Source organism: Corapipo altera, unplaced genomic scaffold (assembly GCF_003945725.1).
Source record: "Corapipo altera isolate COAL_440 unplaced genomic scaffold, ASM394572v1 349, whole genome shotgun sequence".
NCBI classification, from domain to species: Eukaryota; Metazoa; Chordata; class Aves; order Passeriformes; family Pipridae; genus Corapipo; species Corapipo altera.
Genome location: NW_020884997.1, coordinates 460,615 through 482,244, shown reverse-complemented (window position 1 = coordinate 482,244; position 21,630 = coordinate 460,615). Strand labels below are relative to the sequence as shown.

Here is a 21,630-nt window from a genome sequence, read left to right as displayed (position 1 = left end):
CACTGTCTGCAAAGGGCAGCACCAGCACTCCCAGGGACTTCCCTACAGACTGGGTCACACTGCCCTGTGGAGCTTCCACACTGCTGACATTCCCTGAGGACATTCCCACCCACCCAGGCAGGGACATTGCCCTATCTTGTGTCTTTAACATTATCAAATGCCAAACTCAGTGCTCACCCAGTACAACCCTCTAAATCACACTGTTCTCACCTCTTTATTCCCTGTTGCTCAACTGCATCCCAGAAGGCTTCTTCCAAGGAGGGAAGAACTGCTGCTGCTGCTGCTTTTTCGCCATCAGCCAATTTTGTAAACTTTTCAACTGTTTAAAAGAACACATTACTATTGCTGAGATGCTATTTGGGATCTGAGTAAGGGCAGTATTTTCAAAAGCACCAGTGATTTCCTAGTTGGAACAAAGACACCTGTGGACCTGGAATTAGGAATTTAACTAAAATTATCCCTAGGATAAATTAAATTTCCCTACAGCTTTGAACACCCAATTTCACTACTGTAATACAGTCTTCAAACATGAAAGAGAAAAGAGATTTGGTAACAGACTTTGTTTAACTCTCTATTATATTATTACAACATTAGGTTGAACCTCACTAAACATTACAGACCCTTAGGCAGCTGTGGCACTGTCTATTAGATCTTGATGCAGTTCTGAATCCATGATTTATTATATGTTATATAAGTCTTCCTGCCCTGACATGACAGGTTAAAAATGCACCTTCAAAATTAGTAAAAAACAGGAATAAAAGAAGAACAAAATCCTTAGATGTTTTTCCTGCATTCCTGAGCCATCAGTCACCATCTTCCCATCCCTCTCTGCTGCTCTTCCCAAAAAACCCACAGCACTCTATTTCAAACCAGACAAAACACACCCTTACCCAAAGAGTCTCTGATCTGACTGTGATGAGAGTCCTCATTTCTAGTTCTGTAGCTGAAAACCATGTTTGCAACTTTAAGGTCCACCCTGAGCTTGAGGCTGTCGAGGCCCAGCAGTTCCAGAAAACACACACAGGCTGCTCCTACTGCGGGGGCTCCAAAGGAGGACAGGGCTAAAACATGGGCCTCCTTCCCTGCCTGCTGGATCCTGGGACAAAAGGAACACACAGCATTGTTTTGTACAGTGGTTTGGAACCAATTTTCCAACAGGAATATTCCTCAAGCAAACCAGCATCTACAAGGTTTACTGTGAAAGGTAATTACAAAGCAAAAATTTCATAAGAAATGTAGGTATGACAACAAAGCCTTACAAAAGAGAAACTCACCTGGTCAGAAATGATGAAGAGAAACAAACAGTGACTAACACACCAACCAGGCATTCCAGAAAAACTGACTTGTTCTGATGTAACTTCTACCAATTCTGAATTTACTTAATAGTAAATTTAATATATGGAAGATGTGTAATCCCACTGTATCCTTTTGAACATCTGATTTTGAAGCTTCAGCCAGAAAATTTAATTCCATCAACCTCCAGTACATTTTTGCCTTATTAATTTAACTAAAGAAGTGTCCCCCTTTGGAAATGCCAAAGAAAAGGGGCATCTTTTCCCTACAAAGTGGTCCAGGGGCTCAGGTTCCTAAAAGAAGAGCCCACCCGTGTTTGATAAAAGTGGAACATTTCCCATTCCTTGCTTTCCTCATGCAGATTTTATTTAGGTAATTCAGAACAAAGCTCACCTTCACTCAGGTGTTATTTCTACCCTCCTCAGTGCTGGGCTGAACAGACTTCAGGACACCCAAAATTTCCCTGCTCACCACTCGTTTGCTGCCGGGGGGGATCAACGTTCCCCCACATGCTCGACTCTAACTTCTAAAGGACTCTCTGTCAGCCTGGAGGAGACTTACAGCTGTTTGGGGGTCTTGCTCTTCACCAGCTGCTGCACCAGGAAGGTCCCGAAGGCGAAGGAGGGCCGCCCCTGGTGCAGGTACCAGAGGAAGTCCAGGCTCTCCAGCACCGCGTGCCTGCGCACCAGCACAGGGTGAGAGAAGTGGGGCAGCTCACTGGGGGCATCTGGGGAGAGCAGCAGCATCAGTATGAGCTGACTAACAGTTGAATTAAACATCAAAAAATGGCTTTTAGCTACAAGACATGAGATGGCAATCAAATCCCTTTCCTCTGCTCCTAGTTCAGACCTCGGCGTATCCAAATCCCACTGAAATTCCACCTCTCAGTGGAAAATCAGAACTCTGGATCCCTTCTGACATCCTCAGCTTGCTTTTAAAAGGAGACATTGCTTCTCTATCTTATATTTAGAAAAAAATCTGCCTGTGAAGATCTTAATGTAACTTATCTGGGATTTCAGTTTAAAACACAAATCTAGTAAATGACACTATTTTTTTGGTGAAAGAAATGGCCTTTTGAGTCACTTTACCAGCCAAATCATTCCACTGGAAGGTATTTTTTTCTAGGCCAGGAAAGCATCTAAACCTTGACAAGGAGCATACCTGATGCAGCAAGAGTGTTTGTTGTCTGCCAGCCAAATAATTTCGAGGGATCAAAGGGAACCAACGACTGAAAAATTAAAACCAAAATACATTGAGGCAGCTTAGGAATTTCCCATCGCTGTCCTTTAACTCTCAGTTCTATTTCTCTTACACTGTTGAAAACATTTTAAAATTTAAATATTTTCATTTCTGCAACATTAAACAACTTTCCCATTGAACACTGTAAGAATATCCCTCCCTGACATTCCAGGGCTGCTCAAGTTAAACACTGCAGACTTTAAAATTAAACTGTTCAGAATGAAGCCACAAACTTAAGCTCCAAACTAAGGATTCCAAGGAAACATGGCCCCCACCCTCCAGGTTTTAGCTGAAACAAGCTTCTCTTTACTTTTCTCCTGCCAAAAAGCACTTTGTTACCTGAAGAAGGTGGTAGAGAGAGATGTCAGGTGGCAAAATTCCATGAGCAGTACAGGAGGGAAAGAGAGCAGCCTTGAGTTTGGGGTAAGGGGTCAAGGCCATTTTTAAGAGCTGTGGATCAACTTTCTTTAGGGGTTTTTCTGTATCTTCATTCTGAAGAACCTATAGTGCAAAGAAGCAAAGTTAATTAATTAAGAAGAAACTGCACTAAGATTATAACAGAACAATTTTTGAACGTGCCAAACTCCCTCAGGGGAATTTGCCATGCAGTGACAACAGAGAAGTACAATTTTTTTTCCTGTAAAATGCTTTTAAGTTGTATCAGACACATCTGCAACAGCACCTGATGTTTCAGGTGACTGTGCTGTGCGTCAAAACCCCCTGTGTTAATAAATTCTGTTCCAACACGTGGCTCACTGAGCACTTTTCCATTAAAAGCAGAACTCCTGGTTGCAGAGGAGCTGCAGAGGGATGTGGTGCCACCCCAGTACCTGGTCGATGCCCCCAGGGCAGTACATGGTGGTGGCCAGGGCCAGCAGGGTCCTGCCCTCCAGCAGGATGCTGCTCACACTGGCCTGGTTGCTGGGAATCAGGATCTGAGCGTTCGCCAGACTCGCCTGGAAAATCATCCTCGGATCTTAACAGGAGAAAAAGGGAGATTGAGTTTCAAGCAAATCCAATATTAAATCATTCATCACACATTACAACTGTTCTCCAACTACGAAAAATCCTGAATTTTCTACTTTTTGTTGTTAATAGTGATTTTTCTCAATTTACTTACAAATACAGACAGGTTGATCCGAATTTTACCAAGTTTCCCCCAGTTTCAAACCACAGTTTTGCCTACACGGATTGACTGGGATTGAGCCCCACAGTTAAACACTGAGTTGGTTCAATTCTTTATCCTACACTCATCACACTTTCTAAAAAAAGCTTCACTTCGGCTTATTTCTATCTTTTGTTAATGTGTGACTGTGAAAGATGAAATGTTTAAAATGTGCAACGAGTTAAGGGCACAAATTCTACTGACTTGCAATGATAATAACAAAAAAAAAAAGCAAACACATAATCCAAGGGCAGAGAAGTGAAAAATGCACCAGAAGGATTAGAGAAAGGTTTCATTTTAGTGAGATGTGCATTTTCTTATGAATCCTCCTTCTGATCAACCTGTTGGGAACATAAATAAAATTGGGGGTAATGATGATCACACACAAAATAATTATCACATATCTACAGCCTCCAAATCCTTCTGTACAGTTTCAGGAGGAATTATAACCCAAACTTCAGAGATGGGGAAGTGATGAACATGTAAGTGATCTGCCAAGGTCAACAGAAGGTTTTCAGCAGAGCAGAGGATTTAATCCAGCTGTGCCCAACCCTCTGGAGGGAGATTCCTACCTCGGGGATTGCTGGCAACCCCTTGGCACTGCACCAGGAACTCAAACCAGGGATGTGCTTCGTGCAGCTCCTTGTTATCCAAAATAGGGCAAGTGGAAGGGGTTAAGCTGGAAATAAATGAACAGCACAGTGAAAACACAGTATTTGTAACCACCCTCTGCCCCGATGTAACACAGTATTAAAGACTGGGAGCACCTGACTGGGGGTTATGCAAACTAAAATTGATCAGACAGGTAACAAAAAATGACTTGTTGGCTTTTTTCTGGTCCACTTTTACCTTCTTGATAATTCCAGTGTTAGACTGGAGTTACAGAAATTTTAATTGCAAAGTATTCATTAATTACAAAGTATTCACACAATTCCAATGCCTAATATTGCTTCCTCCTTCAAATCCCAACTTATGCTAATTTAGATGGAAACCAGCAATCTGTGAATGTATCAAGAATGAACTCACACTTGTGTTCAAGTGACAGTTTCTGAGTTCTCTAAATTCTGAGTTTATGAAGAGCAAGTTGTTTTGGCTCATTTTACATTACACTAATTACAACTGTAATTGTTTCCTTTGATGACTGACACACAAATTAATATTAAGACAACCTGAATAAAACTTCAAAATACAGTTTAAAACCTCCCACACTGCCCCACAGATTTTGTTAAGTGACACTGCTGTGATCCAGGAGGTCCTTGTCAATAGGAAGGGTTGAGGAAAACTCTTACCAACAACTGTTAAAACTGTGTTTCATTCTTGAAACCCAGATGGGATTTGAGGGATGAAAAGCATTCTTACCTGTAATAGTCCAGGTAGGTGTATAACAGGTACTGCAAATTGTGCTGCAAGCAGTGGAGGACAAACTGAGCATGGAAGTCCAAGCCACTAGCAGAGCTGTATTCTGGGACAGGGTGAGGATTTTGCAGGACTCCCCCAAGGTATGACAGTCTTTGGAGCAGGAGCTCAAAATCTTCCAGCTCAGAACGGACAAAAATTCCATTTCTGTCAGAAAGCAGAGAAAGCACAGATTGATCAGACAGTTTGCTTCTCAACACGTTCTGAAGGGTGTTTTCAGCTCAAAATTAAAGCAGACCTTTCCTTCTCAGGGACTAATTCACTGCTGAGGAAAACACAATGTGCCAAAATATGTCTGATGGTGCTCAAGCAACACTGTGGTTACTGCAGGTCACTGCAGACAACAAGGTGTGAGGAGGGAAATCCTGTGTGCTCACAATTCCCACTTGCATTGCAGTGGGCATCAGGAACATCATTATTGGGAAAGATCCAAGGGCTGAGGGAAGATTTCTCCCATTTTCAGTTAACTGAAAGTGCAAGACTAAAATTAAATTTTAATGGATTTGTGCTGTTTCCAAAAAGAGCTCTAAATACAATATAGAAATTAATATGTATCAAAGATTTTATTACCTTCTCTACCCATCTGATTATCCTGATTATTCATACAGGATAGAGAGTTAGTGCAAAGCACCAAGGGCACATACCTGGCCAGCTTGTTGAGGATCTCATGCCTCATGTAGCTGCTGCACAGAGTGTTCTGGTCAACCACGTCTGCAGTCAGAGGGGGCCAGGCAGCTGCTCCACACGGAGCCTGGCTGGGCTCTGACTCCTCAATCCAGGAACAAACACTCAGCCAATCATGCTGGGCTGTCAAGTGCATCCAAAGAACCTCAGGACTGCATGTCTTGAGCTCTGTGTTTCGAAAAGGCAAACGGATGAAATCAGCACAAACAAACACTACTGAGGGAAACACTGATATTCCTTTACATACAGAATCATGGAATGGTTTGGGCTGGAAGGGATCTTAAAGTTCATCTAGTCCCATGGGCACGGACACCTTCCACCAGCCCAGGGTGCTCCAAGCCCCATCCAGCCTGGCCTTGGACACTTCCAGGGATCCAGGGGCAGCCACAGCTTCTCTGGGCAACCTGTGCCAGGGCCTGCCCACCCTCACAGGGAAGGATTCCTTCCCAGTACCCATCTAACCCTGCCCTGGGCAGTGGGAAGCCATTCCCTGTGTCCTGTCACTCCATGCACTGATTTTTAATGAACAGTTGCAAATATGATGCTGAGATGAAGGACACTGTTACAGCTTGTCAGAGCTTTATGCTGGCAAAGCTGGAAGTAACCAGGTGCAATGAGCTTGGGAGAACCTGGCAGAGCAGGACCCACTTACAAGTGGCCATGCCTTAGGCAAGTCCCTTTCAGCTAGTTCCAAACTCTTCTCTACAGGAAAAACACAGACCCAGGATGCAGCAGGATAAAAACCCACTGTTTCCCATTTCACTGCTAAAAAGTGCCCCACTGTGGCACCTCCCACTCTGGCTCCAGCAGTGCCAGTCCTACACCACTGCAGTGTACCATGTCAAAGACAGCTTTCTAGTTCCCAGTTCAAGTCCTCATTCCCAGAACACCTGCCTTGGCGTGGTTTCCTGGGGAGAAGAATCATTTCCTGCATGGGCTCATCCCACCACTGAGCCCAGTCCAGCATGACCCGGAGTCTCCTGCTGGGGGCCCTGTGTCTGTCCCAGCCCAGCACTGAGTCCAGCACTGCTGTGTGTCTGCAGAGCTCCTGGTCCTTCCTCCAGTCACTGAACCTGCAAGGGAGGATGGAATTGGGGTGTTCCTTATTGCTCTTTTAAGAAGCAGTCACCAATCTAACAAACAGAAGGTGATGAAAAGGTCAACAAGTTTTGCCAGTCCATTTTGAAGAGCTCTGGAGGTGGCAGAGGGACTGACTTGAACTAAAGGTTTGAGAACCAAAGAATTACCTCATTTTCCCAAAACTGACATAGCAAATGGTAAGTATTGCAACATTTTTACAATTAGTTAACTGTAAATGGTTTTTCTAGGTTAGTTTAGCTTGCTATATTATGGGTATAGATCAAAATCAGCAAACATTCCATCCCAATGTTTAATTTGATTAATAACTCTAATAATATCACTTGCTATTAAAACTGTTTCATTTATGGTGATGACATGAGCAGAAGGGCTCTGTTACCCTGACAAGAGTAAGCCATGACTTTGTCTGGAGAGAACATGACAGCAACTGTTATGTTAATGAGGAAATTACTTCATACCCCCACTGACCCTGATTTCTGCAAACAAAGACCAGTGTGAAATTAATGACGTTGAGACTGTATTTGTTAGTGCAGTAAATCACACAGAACGTAGAAGCCAGCACATTTTAAACCCTATTAACATTATTAATTAATAATTAAAACTGTTAACCCACGTTACCTGGCAAGAGACTGAATCTCTTTATTTTCCTGGAAGGATTCCGAGTAAAAGCTTTCAACCTGATGCACAAAGTCTATCATTTTCTTCTCTTTTTCAGAAAAATAATTTTCTTCCCGTAAAACTTTCACCTTTAATTCAAATTAAAGTATTACCTCCAATTGTCATTTTGATCTACTTTTAATATATTCAAGTTGTAAATGACCCTGCAAGTGCAAACAGCTACCAACTGCAGGAAAAAATGCTGGAAGCAGAGGGCAATACACTTAAAGGACAAGAGGACTGCATTCTCTGTGCAAGGACACGAGAACTAGAGCACAGCTACAACAAGGAAATGACATTTTAACCAATTTTTACTTGAACTACAGATATAAAGGAACATGGGCATGGCACTGGCATGTCTCAGTAAAAACACTGCCAGGATGCAGGGACAAAATCCTGCCTGTCTGTTCTGAAAGTGAGTCCAGTACCCTGGTTTCCCTCAGCACAAACACACACGAGGTTCAGACCCGAGAGCTGGACAAGAAGAGCCTTTGCTGCACTTACCAGCAGATCTCTGACGTGTTTGTCCTCTGTGTAGAAACAGATCTTGTGCAATTCCTGCTTCACATCGAAGCCCTGGCAGGAAAGGAGACACCCACTGTATGCAAACTGTAAAATGCAGCTGCAGAGGGATGGAATAAATGCACTTGCTTCCCTTCCAAAGCAAGCTTGTGATGTTCCCTTCAGCAGCTCCTGAAGTGTCACAGTAACCCAGGGATGTGCCTGATGTCTCCAGCACACTGTCTGGGTACAAATCCCGTGCCCTTTAACACCTCACCTGCCAGAACCACCTCCACACTTGGATCATGACATCACCCCCCACAAACAGGCTCCCTCAGCCTTCTGAGGGCACCACAGCTCAAAGCAGTTCTTTCAAACAAGTTAATTTTCACTGCAATACCTGAATCTGGTGGAATCACACCCACAGGACCCCTGAGCTCCCCACACTCCCACCATTCATTGACTTCATCAGCCACAAAGTGTGAAGAACCAGAGAACACCTCTCACCATATTTCTGAGCAGCTCTGAGGCCTCTCTGGTATTGTCCTTCAGCAGATGGTCATAGACCAGATTCAAACCTGTCTGAAGAAATTCCTGCAGGTTCTCAGCAGGATGTTGATGCATTCGGAAGAAGATCTGGGCCTCTGGCATTTTGTTGCTTAAGATGGCCTCAGCAATGACTTCCTAAAGCAGAGAAGCAAAGCAACAAACTCATCTATCATCACTGTTACTGATCTTTTCTCCAATACTTTAGGACATTTCCACATCGGTGATCTCAGATACACTTAATAAGAACAGTAAAAACTGGATGACTCATTTTTACCTCTGGTGTCAGTTTTTCCCACACGTGGCTTTCTTCTATCTCAGGCAGGTCTTCATCCAGATCATCTCCTGTGTGCACTGGATTGATGTGTGGGCGAGGATATTTTCTCAGGAATTTCCTCAGTTGAATAATGTAATCAGTCAGAATATCTGCAGCCTTCTGCAGGAACTCATCAGGTTCTGCCAAGAGCATCCAAGATATCAGTTAAACAGGAAGGGACAAGACAGGATTTTTGGTGTTTGGAAATGCTGAATGTTCTCTTGATTGATCAACAGAAACTTCACCAGCTCTCTCACCTGCACAGGTACTGCCAGTGCCCAGCACTCTCTGCATCCTGTCAGGACACAGTCACAGCCCCACCTGTGCTCCCTGCCCTCACTGAGGTGTTTTACCCCTCAGGGACCAGTACATAAGAACTGAAATTTTTTATTAATCCAACCAATTATTAGTCAGGTAAGTCCCATTTAAAATGCAGGGATGAAAAGCTTTCATTCACTCATCTCTGGCACTTTCTTGTGTTAATTCTGGGCCAATGTGAACTTTTAATTAAAAAAAGTTGCTGTTCCCACTTCACTAAACAATAACACGTTACTAGATATGACTCAAAAGGAGTAACCTTACCCTCTGTGTGCACAAAGATTTCTTCCAGTTGCCTGGTAAGGAAAGTCAGGGTGAGGTTCAGGAGCTGCTCAGAGAAGTGTTTGCTGTGAGGCTCCATATCATTCTCTTGGATTGCTGAGCAAAGCAAGTTTAAAGCTGGCCTGAGCTCTTCCAAATCTGCAATGGTGACAGACAAAGATAAAACACCTGCACTGTGCCAGAGAGAAAGGCAGCTCAGCTGAAGCCTCTGTGCAGCTGCAGGGACTGACTTACTTCTCAGACAGGTCTGGGATGCACCATCACTGCACTGCCCAGGCCCAGAGCAGGGAGCAGAGACACTGAAAACACTTTCTTTGCTTTTTAAAAATAAGTCCACTGTGTCCAGCTGGCGATTTTCCAAACCTGCCTAGACAAACGTGCAGAAGAACAATCATGCATGGATTCTAAATTCTACACATGTTGTATACTTACTGCTGGTTCTCCTCTGGCTTTATAAGAATGGTATAACAAACCCAAAACCTAGTTCCAAGGATTTCTTTTAATATTTGACATTTTGCAAGAGGACAAAAGCTGCTGCAGAAATGCAAATTGTCAAAAACACTTTAGGGTTCAATCAAGAGGGATTTTTGAGCACTGCTTACTTTAAAATTCTGGTTTATTTTATTAATGGGAATTCACTTCATTGCATATTTCTACTTTTGGGTTACTAACCTGCCTTACTTGGGGCTTTATTGTTTATTTAATAACTAAACCACTTCTTTTTGCCCCAGGTTTAAAGCGCACTTTTAATTTTGTCTAAAACCACCATTAGCATTGCATAAGCTGTGTTCATTACTTGAAAGAAGTACTTTTGTTATTTGTAAGACATGAACCAGCTCTCCTTACCTCCAGGGCATGGATTGGAATGGAACATCGCTCCCATCCATTGAGGTGACAAACGGAATCCACGACTCCAGCAGTGCCAAACATCATCAGCCTGTTCAAAAACTCCTCTTGGGTCACCCCAAACAGAACTAAGGACAGACCACGCTCTAAAGAAAAGAATCAAACCATAATTAAAGATACTAATTATTAAAGCATTTCCATCCACTGCCTCTCTTCCCAAAGGATGACTCAAAGCTGCAGCGGCTCCGTCTGGCTTTGACCCGAGCAATGCAAGAGCCATGAACCAACAGCAGCCAGGCAGAAAGGAAAGAACACCACCAGAACCCCCTCCAAAAGCTGTCAGAGAACAATCCATGGATCCATGACCCCTCACCTGTGAGCAGCAGGCACAGTGGCACCTCTGCACTGCACTCCACGTAAACACTGTTTGTGCCGAAGTGGGAACACGTCACGTCTTGGGACTCAAAATCCCAGAGAGCAAGAGACAACCCCATGTCCTTTGTCACCACCACAAACACAGCTGTAGCTCCAGTGACCAGTTTACACTCCAGTTTCACCACTTCTTGTGGTGCTGCCCCAGGGATCTGTACCCACTGCTGTCCTGCAGCCCTGAGCTCTGTGCCGTGGCTCTGGAGGGCTCTGGAAGCTGCCCACGTAACAGCCCGTGGAACAAAGGCCACCATCTTCTCTGGATCCTCATAAATGTCAGGATCATGATCTTCAAGATGGGTAAAAAACTGATACCAAGGTAAATTCAAGTCATTCCCCAGATCTGGAGAACCTGGTCTTCTTCTTCTTACTCTGTCCCACAGTGAGGACAAGTGTGCCTTCCAGGACCTGGGGAGAAGAGACCAGGTATTACTTCAAGAACAATGCAGATAAAGTTTCCTCAGTTAAATAAAATGCATTTTAAGCTTAGAAAATCCATCCAGCACCTTTCAACCTTAACGTGGCCTGTTTATTTGTATTTAAATGCTGTCTGCAGCCAAGCTGAGTGATCCCAGCTGCATTAGATGACAACATTCATGTTTACCCTTTTTCGTAGAAAATTTCCTTTTCCTCACCGAACATGCCCCCTCAATGAAAAAAATTTAGAACCAAATTAATTCTGGACTTGAGTACTTTATTATACTTACATCAAGTTATAATTAACATGTTTTTTCAGTATTAATACCCCTAAGGTTCACAACCAGTTGAAATGTTTGTATTTTGAAGGCCACACACTCATCTGTGCTAAACAAGCAAGGAGAAGTAAAGTCCTTGGGATACAAAACATCTGTCTATAGTGTTTAAATGAAAGGTAACCCCTCATCAGCAATTACTGTTTGGTAGCTGTTTAATGACACACGTAAAGTTCTCTCAGCCCATCTGCAAACATCATCCTCAATTCAAAATATTTAGAGCAGAATGAGCTGATTTTACTTTTCACAATTACAACTGAAAAAATCTCAGGATTTATTATGACTGATGTAAAGGAAGCAAAGCCCAGCCTGTCCCAGGCAGGGTTTTCCCTCAGTACCTGTCCCAGGTAGGGTTTTCCCTCAGTACCTGTCCCAGGTAGGGTTTTCCCTCAGTACCTGTCCCAGGCAGGGTTTTCCCTCAGTACCTGTCGGTGCGGAAGGGTGAGGGCAGGAGCTCCATGCTGTGCTCAGAACTGGCAAGGTCATCCTCATCCACTCCTTCAGAAGGCTCCATGCAAAGACTTTCAGGATCTCTCTTACAGAGCAAATGCTCAGGGAACTGCCTGTAAAGAAATAAATATTAATTTTCACCTCCCTCTTGAGATTTTTTTGCTGTTTAACCCCTCCAGGAACCCTCAGCAAAGCAGCTTCCTCTCAGGTCAGCAGCACTCCCAGGGAGGTGTCCAGGTGAGCCATCAGACCCTGGTGCTCCTTCCTCTCAACTACAACCTGGCCCTAATTTACCAAGCCAAATCAGCACAGGTGTGTCAGGAGTTTAATAATCCCAGACCTCACAGCATCTCTGAAAGGTGCTGCCACCCACCCCTGGCACTGAAAGCACCTATCCTAATCTTCCTAGGAAAAACAGTCCAATACAAAGGTTTTCTATCTGTTAACATATTTAATAGATAAATTAAAACAAATAGATGTTAACAGATAAATTTTCTTTGGTTAAAGTGACAGAGTGCAAATTAGAACAAATAATAAAGGACAATGTTTAAATAAATAGGAAATTTCAGCTCTACCACAGGGCCAGAACTCAAAATAAAAAGGTGACAGCACCTCAGCCATTGCAGGACCAAGGCCAGGCACCCAAGGTCAGCTGAACCCAAACTCTTCCTTCAGGAACCCACCATACCTGAAGTAGCTGTTGAGCTCCACGGAGAGGGCACAGTGGGCAGCACTGAGCACCACGGCCACGCTGAGATCCTGGGACACCCTCAGGGCACTGAGGGGGGATGGCAGGGCTGGGCTCCTGCCCCCAGCCTGCCCCTCTCCCTGGCACAGGGCTACACTGATCCTGCCCAGGCTGGCACCATCAAAAGAGTCAAATATGTCTTTAGACAGCATCAAGGAAAACCCCAGGGCTCACAGGCTCCAACAAAGGAGTTACTCAGAAGGGGCAGATGGTGAATTTTGGGTAACTTGTGGCCCAGGTCAAGCTCTGCCCCACAGAACATGAGGAGTGTTTGTTTTCCAAGAGCATTCCAAGCTCAGCTGGGATCAGCAGAGGATTGTGCTGCACAAACATGCCACCTGTGCCACCTCCAAGGACTCAAGTGGTACTTGGAGTGACCTGTCCTGGCATTCCGTGGGGAGGAAAAGGTACCCTGAGCTCCCTGCACTGTTACAGGGGTAAAATGGCCAGGCAAGGGTGCCCTGAACTCACTGCACTGTTACAGGAGTAAAATGGCCAGGAAAAAGGCACCTTGAGCTCACTGCACTGTTACAGGGGTCAAATGGCCAGGAAAAGGTGCCCTGAGCTCCCTGCACTGTTACAGGGGTAAAATGGCCAGGAAAAGGTGCCCTGAGCTCCCTGCACTGTTACAGGGGTCAGAGGCAATGGCCAAGCACAGGGGAAATGGAAGCTCGTGGAACAGGCAGGTCTGAGCCCCTGCCCAGCACAACACACACACCTGGCTCCCCAGCTGTGACTCCCTGTCTGTCTCTGGAGTTTCTAACTTTACTCAAGAAATTAGCTGGCAGTAGATGTCAGTGCATTATACACAGACCCACAGGGCAGAACCACTGGAAAACATTAATCCAGTGGGAAACAGATTTCCAGGGCTGTGCTGAGAAACATTTGATACACAATTATGGTATTTTCATTACAATATCCAGGATTTTGCTACACAACCCTTTTGGGAGGCATCTTCAAAACAGATACTTAAATGCCTTTAAAGAAATTTCTGCTCAACCCTGCCAGAAAAGAAAAACAACTTTGTTCTTCCTGATCATTTCCCCTGAGAGCTCCTCTCTCCTGCAAAGGATACAAATCCAGCCAGCACTATCCAACAGGAACAGGATCCCTCTGCAGAAGCAGGAATCTGTTATTCTCCCCAAAACCTCTGGAGGCAAATCCAGGGTGAAGCAGTCACAGGTCTCTGAGGGTGAGTCTTCCCCAGGAAAGGTCAGATGCACAAGGATGAACTGGTTGAGCAGAAGTTTGCACTTGTTGTTTCCAAAAGACAGAATCTTCACAGAGAAAACTGAAGGTAGACCTGTAAATTTAAACATGTTTTAGGATTACAGCCAGCTGGGAATTTTGATTTGCCAAGGAACTCCAAGAAAATGACAGCTCAAATTCATTCTCTCTGCTACCATCTTAAAAAATTTGGGATTGGGGAAGGGGGTTTGTTTTGTTTTAAATCTCACTCTCTATGTCACTGATTTTAGAACAGTTTCCTAAAACTTTTCATGTGTTTTTTTAAGTGGACAATACCGTGAAGAACACAAAAAATCATTCCAAAATAATATTTCAGTCAGCACTGAAAATAAAAGCTACAAACTTTGGAAATAAAAATATCTTAGGAATGTTTAAGAACATGTAATACATGTTTAAGAACATGTAAAACACCAAAGGTCCTGCAAAGTGTAACTGTACACTATCTTTGCTAATCATAAAACTTAAGGTCAAACACTTAATCAGTCTCTGCTGGGTTAGTGAGGAGTCCTGTCTCTGTTTTCCTACCATCAGTTCCAATATTAAAGGGGAAATTTGAGAGGGCAGGGTTGCTTGAACATGCTTTATTAAAATTTATTTTTAATTTCATATCACCCAAACTCGTGACCCTACAACAGCTTAATTCCCTCTACCAATGTCACCTTTGAACACGGAAATGTCCCTTTTAATTTTCCAGTCCATTAATCCTGCTGATCACTCTAAATCCGTGTGGAAGTACCTGACACTTCCCTAGTGCTCAATCCCACTGCCTGCATTTGTCCCAGCACAGAACCAGACCAGCAACAATTTCACACATGGAACACACTGGAATTTACTCACTAATGTTTTTAACTTCAAGGAGCTTTTTAAGTGTCTCTTCCTTACAACTGTGCAGGGAGGTTAGGCTGGACTTTCCATCTTCTACAGAGAGTTCATAGACAAACAGTCCATGACTTCGCCCAAGAGCCAGGAGTTTTGACTTGTTTTCTTGCAAACCATCATCTTCTGTGTTCTCCCACATGAAGCTGGAGATACAACATCCAGGAGGGTTATTGGCTTTATTTATTCCCTCCCCACATTTCCCACACTGACAGTTCTGGCCTTGCAGCACCATTTAACCCTCAGATGAAGACTCTGCTGCTGTCCCCCTGCCCCTGCCAACACCACAACACCAGATCTGTCCTGTTGCTCGGGCTGAGAAACTCCCCCCGTGCGTGGATGGGGCTCAGAGCAGCCTGGGATAATGGAAGGTGTCCCTGCCCATGGCAGGGGTGGCACTGGATGGGCTTTAAGGTCCCTCCCAACCTAAACCATCCCGTGACTCTGTGGTGCTCCCAACAGTGCTGGTGTTGCTCAACACTGCAGATGTCCAGAACTCAAACGTGGCTGCGGTTTTGACTCAGCACTAAAAGCCACTAAAGAGGTCACAAACACCGTGTGAGTGACTGTCACCCACGGGGGCAGGACTGCGGTCAGGGCACTGCGGGGTCCGAAGAGACGACCTGACAGACAAATTGCCTTTTCGTTTGCTTTGGCTTTTTGATCACCCGTAGTGAACTCTCCCACAGCTAAACAAGCCAGGAGATGTAAAACAACGTCCTCTGCAGCACCGGGGCGTTACGGAGCCTGTCCCGCTTCGGGGCAGGTTCGCAGCCCCTCAGCCCCCGCATCCCCGACTGTTCGCCCCTCCCGGGTCCCCCAGCGCCGCACCCGGGGGTCCCTCCGGCCGCCCGTGCCCCCGCACTTACTCAGCCCAGTCCCCCGGCAGGGCCGTGCCCCGGGCCCGCCCGGCGCCGCCCGTCGCCAGCGGCTCCACGGAGATGCCGCCGGAGACCAGGAGCGTGCCCAGAGCGTCCTGGGCCCTGCTCAGCCGCACCCGGGCCGCGTCCCGCGGGGCTCCCCGCGGCTCCAGGGAGCGGGGCACCAGGAGCACACGGAGCTCCCGCGGGGCCATCGCCTCCTCCATCCTCCTCCTCCTCCTCCGTCAGCCCCCGCCCGCCGCCATCTTGGCGGGGCAGCACCTCCTTCCGCCCAGCTGACCGGGCCGCCCAGTGCGGAGCCGGGACTACAACTCCCAGCACACACCGCGGCGCGGGGCCTGTGGGCAGGGCGGCAATGCACGCTGGGAAATGTAGTTCCGTGAGCCGCAGGGGGAGTGTCGTTCGTGTCTGTGAGCGCGACGCACCGTGTATGTAAACAGAATTCTCTGTATATTTAATTCCCTATCTTTAAGCAGAATTTCCCGTCTCTATAAGCAGAATTCTCTGTTTCTGCCTCTGCGGTTGGACGGGTGGGTTTATGCGAACTTCAGTGTATAAATCTTCCCGCTTTTTACTCCCTCGCCCGCTGGGTTTGTGGGAACATCCACCCTGCCCCGTGCGTACGACAAACAGCGCCTCCTTTCTAATCCTGACTCTGTGCTTAGAGAGCTACTCAAATCCCGCAGTGCCGCCGATCTGGGGATCTCCCGGGCTCCCTCTGTCCCCGGGGTCCCTCCGTCTGTCCCCGGGCTCCCTCTGTCCCCGGGGTCCCTCCGTCTGTCCCCGGGGTCTCTCTGTCCCCACCCAGGACAGCGGGAGGGGGCGGGCCCACACCCACGCCCCGCCCCCTAGGCGGGACCAGCAGAGCACCCTCCCCGTCCATTGGTCAATCCCCCCGCCGGGCGCGGCCCCGCCTATTGGCCCTCCCCTTGTCCCCGCCCCCCGTGGCGCGGGCCGGGCGATGGCGGAGCGCGGCCATGGCGCTGCTGCGGGCGCTGCTCTCGCAGGCGCTGGGCCGGCTCTGGGGCTGCCCCGGCCATAGTCCCGGCCATAGCCCCGGCCATGCGACCCCGAGCCGCGCCATGGAGCACGACAGGGCCATCGAGGTCTACGGTGACCGCCGGGGGTGCTGGGCGGGCAGGGGGCCAGGGCCGCGAGGGGCTGTGGGGCGGGGGGCTGTGAGGGGGCTGGGGGGGTGATTTTAGGGGCGTTCCTGCTGTGCCCGTGGGGGGCTGAAGTGAGGGAGCCGTGGCCGGTCCTGCCCTGCCTGCCCAGCCGCGTGGGTGAGAGCCGTGCCCGGGAACTCGGAGTGTCGGAGCACCCACGGGGGTCCCCGGGGGGCTGGAGGGGGCTGTGCTCGGTGTGGGGCAGGAGGAAAGTTTATTTGGCTCGTCTGAGGGTTGGGATCGGGTGGGAAGGGGTTCCCTTGGGGTGCCGGAGGGCAGGGTCTGACACAGGTTGTGTCCTTGGGGTGCTCACAGTGAGAGGGGACCCCGGTCCAGGGGTGTGGGAGAAGTGTCTCCGAGCCCCTCTGGATGGAGGCTGCTCCCACAGGGGCTGGGAAAGGCCTGGATCGCTGCCCAGCTCAGCCCCTGCCTCGGGGGCACCAACGAATGTTTCCTCACCTGGGACAGAGGAGCAGCTGGACACACCTGGAAGGGCCGGGAATTCCAGGGTGGTCACCAGTGGATCCAGGGAAATGGAGATTTCTGTTACTGAGTGACTGTTTCTGTTAAATGGGGAGAGATTTCACTGCTGGAAGTTCTGCTTGGGGAGGATTCCAAACACCTTGTCAAGCCTCAGGGCACTGTTAGTTTGGAGAACTGAGGACACAATGTCAAACAAACTCAGTTTTAAAACTTGACTGGTTTAAATAGAGCTACTCTAAGACACCAGTGGCCCTAAGTAAAAGTTATTACTCATAACCCAGGTTGTAAGCCTGAGCAGGGAGGCAAATCCTGAGGATTTTGGTTCATCCACAGGGTCAGGCTTGTCCAGGACCTCTGCAGAATAAAGCACCTGTCCCTGTATAATTAGATTTGAAAGAGCGGAGGAATCCCTGAAGTGCTGCTGAACTAAATCAGAACTAATGGAACATGAAAAACAAACCCACAGCGAGCAACAAATGCCTCAAATTGTCCCATCCAGAGGAATGTTGTGAGATAAAGTGCCCCTGGTATTTACAGCTCTGCCCCTTCCAGAGTGGGGCAAAACAAACAGTGCAGGGAAGGTGGTTGGTAATGAAAATACCTGTTATTAAATCCTGGAAAGCTGCTTTACTGTTGCTCCCTTGCCTCCTGCTGCAGACATTATCCGGACCATCCGGGACCCGGAGAAGCCCAACACTCTGGAAGAACTGGAAGTGGTGACAGAAGGTGGTGTGGAGGTGCAGGAGATAGGAGAGGAGGAGTATCTGGTCACCATCAGGTTTACACCAACAGTACCTCATTGCTCCCTGGCCACTCTCATCGGTGAGCTTTGGGTGCCTGAAGGGGGGACCATGAGCAGGGGGCTCGCTGGGGCTTCTCTGAGTAACACCAGGGTTGGTTAAAGTTCAGCCTTGTGCTGCTGTGTTGGTGTGACCAGGAACTGCATCTTGAGAGCCCAGCTGGCAGTGCAAACAGACCAAAATCCCAAACCAAACCCAAATCCACAGAAACGTGGGGAAATCCATCAGTTTGTGTCCAGCCAGGGGAACTCCTCAGAAGGAACCTCTCAAAAACCTCCTGGGAAGTGGCACAGAATTCCTTCTGTGTATTGGCCACGTTATTTCAGTAACGTTAAAAATTTGTCAGCTCTTAAATTTAAAACCCCTTAAACTTAATGCTTGTCTGCCTTCCCTCTCCCTTCCCTATGGGCTGTTTTCCATTCCCACTCACCAAAAATCCCCCCATGCAATCCAGGAATCCCCAAAAAAGTCCCGAACCATCAGGAGTTGGAAGGGAATTACGTTGAACGAGAATTTACACTGGCCTGGTTTGCCTTTTTATTTTTCCCTTATGGTTTGTGGTGAGATTTCATCTGAAAAATCCCATCTGAGAGCTCTGACGTGATTTGTTTGAATGTGCCAAGGTTAGAAAGTCTCACCACTAAATATCAGAATGAAGGTTTCTCGGTGTATACTAAAGATTTAAGGGAAATCAAGTCTTTAGTTTAATGAGAAAACTGATGTACTTATTCCCAGATAATTTATATTATTTTTTTTTAACCAACTATTAAAAACAAACCAAGCATTCCCCTCAGTACAGGTGCAGCCTCAGGGATAGCTGGGAAGCTATATATAAATATATATAGCTAAATATATTATATTATTTATACATATTATATTATTTATATATATATATAAATACCAAATATAAATACCAATATAAATAAATATATCTAAATACCAAAGCAAGTTGGAAAGGGAGGAATTTGTCTCTGTTTAGTGTTTCTAGGAGGTGATTAGAGACCAGAGACCTCAAAGCTTGTAAGGCAGGTGTGAACTTACCTGAAAAGCTGCATCCAAGGGGTGAAACCACAAATTCTTTAGTCCCTCTGTGGCTTGTGCTGCTCAGAATACAAAAGGAGGTTGTCAGTTATGCTGATTGTTACATATGGATTCTCTGAAAATGCACCTCAGCCTGGAATTTTACAAGGAAATCTCTGTTTTGTTTTAACAGGCCTTTGTTTAAGAATAAAACTTCAGAGATGTTTGCCTTTTAGACACAAGGTAAAGTACCTGCTTTGAAACCTGTTTTGAGCTACATGAATGAGAGATAAGCTCTGAAACAGAGCCTGCAAGGCAGGCAATGCCCTGCTCTGTTGTCAGGCAGGAGCTGGTGGAGCAGGGCTGGGCATCAGCTAGGCAGTAAAACCTTGGGAAAAGGTTTGGAAGAGCACAGGAAAACTGCAGGATTAAAACACTGGAACTGCTCTGAGGGAATCTTTATGATCCATGTCTTGGGAGCTGATGTGTGGATGGCACATGGCCTGATCCTGTCCATGTGCTGTCCCTGACCCCTAAAACTGTCCCTGACAGGGGCCAGCCCTGGCTGGGGAGTGTGAGGGACTGTAAGATATCCCTGGAGAAATCTGTTTGGGTCTGAGCAGGAGCAGAGCAGACCTTTACTGACAAACACAGTGATTTACAGACCTTTAGAGACTTGCCTGAAATAACTTACAGTATAAATTAATTACCTGAGCGTTTCTGCTGGTGATTTTCTGGTGGTTGTTTTGTTTTTATAGTTGCTGCCTTTGTCTTTCCAGTTGAACAGTGTAGAGTGAGACTTGTAGAAGATGAGGTGGATCATGTTTTTTGTGGTACCAACCAGGCTCAGCTTCAGAGAGAGCAGTTAAAGGCCCAGGGCTTGTCTCCTTGGTTCCTTTGGGCACATCCCTTTCAGGAGATCTCCCTGCCCTCCAGCCTCTGTCAGGGGGTTTTGTTGTTTGTCCCAGGCCTGGGAAATGTTGGAGGTGGTTTTGGTCTGTTTAGATTCCAGTCCCATAATATGCTCCATGCAGGAACTCCTCCCGGGGAGGTTGTGCTGTGATCCAGCTCTTTCCATGGATCCCCTGTTTCTCAGTAGGACTGACATGCACTGTGTGTGCACTGGACAATGTTTTTCTTCCAGCACTGAATATATTCAGCTGTTGTGACTCTTCTAACGTTGCTGATCTCTCCTGCAGCTGGAAATCTACATATCTGAGGGCACACATTCCACCGAAGAGGACAGTGAGTAGAGCTTGGGAATGAGCTGCTGCAGCCTGTTTGTGCTGGTTGAGTCCTTCCCTCCCTTTCCAGGAATTAATACCCTGTGAAAGCTTTAAAATCAGACCTGCCCTTGAGGCTCTTTCCAAAGCTGTGGTGGCTCTGTGACCACGTGCTTGCTGCTGGTGTGGTTTTTCAGCGCAGTTCTTGCAGGTGTTAAGTTGTGGTTGTGAGGAAAGAAGTTGCTGCTGAATAATTAACATGAAGAACCCACTGGTTGATCTTGCTGTCCTGAAATATCCATAACAAAAATATGTGTTTCTCAGTCAGTGCTTACAGTGAAACTGGAGGGCAGGGGCATTGTCAGAGCCAGAGCCAGGCCCTGCCCTGAGCAGCTGCTGGAGCCCCTGCCAGGAGCGTCCCAGCCTTGAGCACTGGATGTCTTTGGCAAAAATGGGTTATTTGGGTGAAATAACTTAGCAATTGAACCTGGAGAGCTCCAGGTGACTCCTGATTAGTCACGAGTTTAACACTTAATTTTAAGACATGTCATTGGGGCATCTTAAATTCTGTTCCTAAACCAGAGAACCATCAGAAGCGACCGATTTCTGATGGTTGGTCGCGATTGAGCTTTCGTTTGCCTCGTTCCCCTTTCCCTGTTAACCCTCTGCCTTTGGCTGCTCCCGAGCCCCCTCGTCCCCCCTGTCCCCTGCCCCTGGAGCCTCCTGAGTCGCCCTTTGTGGGCTGTTTTGCAGTCAACAAGCAGATCAACGACAAGGAGCGCGTGGCGGCGGCGATGGAGAACCCGACGCTGCGGGAGATCGTGGAGCAGTGTGTCACCGAGCCCGAGTAGGAGCCTGGGCAGCTCCTCACAGCAGCTCTGCCCACAGAAAAGATAATAATAATCAAGGCCTTGAGTTTAATACTTGAGTTCTTTATACCTTCCACGTGTTTTTTAAAAAAGAAATTGTTTATAAGGTAGATTTAAATTATGAGGAAATGGGTCTCTAAATGAAGTGTATAGTGCCGAGAGCTTGGAATTTCTGGTGTCCAGAGGAATATTTTGTGATTAAAAGCAACACGTCCACATTGCCTTCTGAGAGACATTGTGATATAAATACAGTTTTGCAAGTTAAATTTCTACATTGTTTCAGTCACTGCACTGTAAAAAATAAAACAGATTCTTGTAATGAAA

The 21,630-nt window shown here is 46.6% G+C and overlaps 2 protein-coding genes across 3 annotated transcripts in view; one reads left to right on the top strand and one right to left on the bottom strand.

Moving 5' to 3' along the window:
• SPG11 (SPG11, spatacsin vesicle trafficking associated) overlaps positions 1–15,995 on the bottom strand; it is a 29,052-nt gene extending 13,057 nt beyond the window's left edge. For both annotated transcript variants that reach the window (XR_003531516.1, XM_027666653.1), the window contains exons 1-23: positions 15,734–15,995; positions 14,826–15,010; positions 13,816–14,043; positions 12,681–12,879; positions 11,968–12,105; positions 10,735–11,198; positions 10,362–10,507; positions 9,750–9,882; positions 9,498–9,653; positions 8,877–9,055; positions 8,561–8,737; positions 8,057–8,128; positions 7,514–7,641; positions 6,692–6,870; positions 5,758–5,965; positions 5,057–5,260; positions 4,270–4,376; positions 3,363–3,508; positions 2,872–3,033; positions 2,455–2,521; positions 1,855–2,020; positions 891–1,096; positions 211–319 (exon numbers count right to left, since the gene is read on the bottom strand). Coding sequence is in view for 1 of the 2 variants with exons in the window: in XM_027666653.1 (XP_027522454.1) it covers positions 211–319; positions 891–1,096; positions 1,855–2,020; positions 2,455–2,521; positions 2,872–3,033; positions 3,363–3,508; positions 4,270–4,376; positions 5,057–5,260; positions 5,758–5,965; positions 6,692–6,870; positions 7,514–7,641; positions 8,057–8,128; positions 8,561–8,737; positions 8,877–9,055; positions 9,498–9,653; positions 9,750–9,882; positions 10,362–10,507; positions 10,735–11,198; positions 11,968–12,105; positions 12,681–12,879; positions 13,816–14,043; positions 14,826–15,010; positions 15,734–15,951 (3,977 nt within the window). In the remaining variant the exon portion in view is untranslated. The remainder of the gene's footprint in view (positions 1–210; positions 320–890; positions 1,097–1,854; positions 2,021–2,454; positions 2,522–2,871; positions 3,034–3,362; positions 3,509–4,269; positions 4,377–5,056; positions 5,261–5,757; positions 5,966–6,691; positions 6,871–7,513; positions 7,642–8,056; positions 8,129–8,560; positions 8,738–8,876; positions 9,056–9,497; positions 9,654–9,749; positions 9,883–10,361; positions 10,508–10,734; positions 11,199–11,967; positions 12,106–12,680; positions 12,880–13,815; positions 14,044–14,825; positions 15,011–15,733) is intronic.
• Positions 15,996–16,699: 704 nt separating this feature from the next.
• On the top strand, positions 16,700–21,630 carry CIAO2A (cytosolic iron-sulfur assembly component 2A). Its single transcript, XM_027666752.1, has 5 exons — positions 16,700–16,858; positions 18,052–18,216; positions 19,408–19,457; positions 20,414–20,459; positions 21,191–21,630. The coding sequence occupies exons 1-5, from the start codon at positions 16,723–16,725 to the stop codon at positions 21,286–21,288; spliced, it is 495 nt and encodes a 164-aa protein (XP_027522553.1). The 5' UTR covers positions 16,700–16,722; the 3' UTR covers positions 21,289–21,630.

What these genes read in the sequence shown, in the direction of transcription:
- CIAO2A (XM_027666752.1), top strand. Translation starts at nt 16,723, where the DNA reads ATGGCGCTGCTGCGGGCGCTGCTCTCGCAGGCGCTGGGCCGGCTCTGG. An exon ending in CAGGGCCATCGAGGTCTACG is followed by an intron (nt 16,859 to 18,051) that starts GTGACCGCCGGG and finishes CTCCTGCTGCAG; the next exon opens with ACATTATCCGGACCATCCGG. An exon ending in GTTTGCCTTTTAGACACAAG is followed by an intron (nt 19,458 to 20,413) that starts GTAAAGTACCTG and finishes TCTCTCCTGCAG; the next exon opens with CTGGAAATCTACATATCTGA.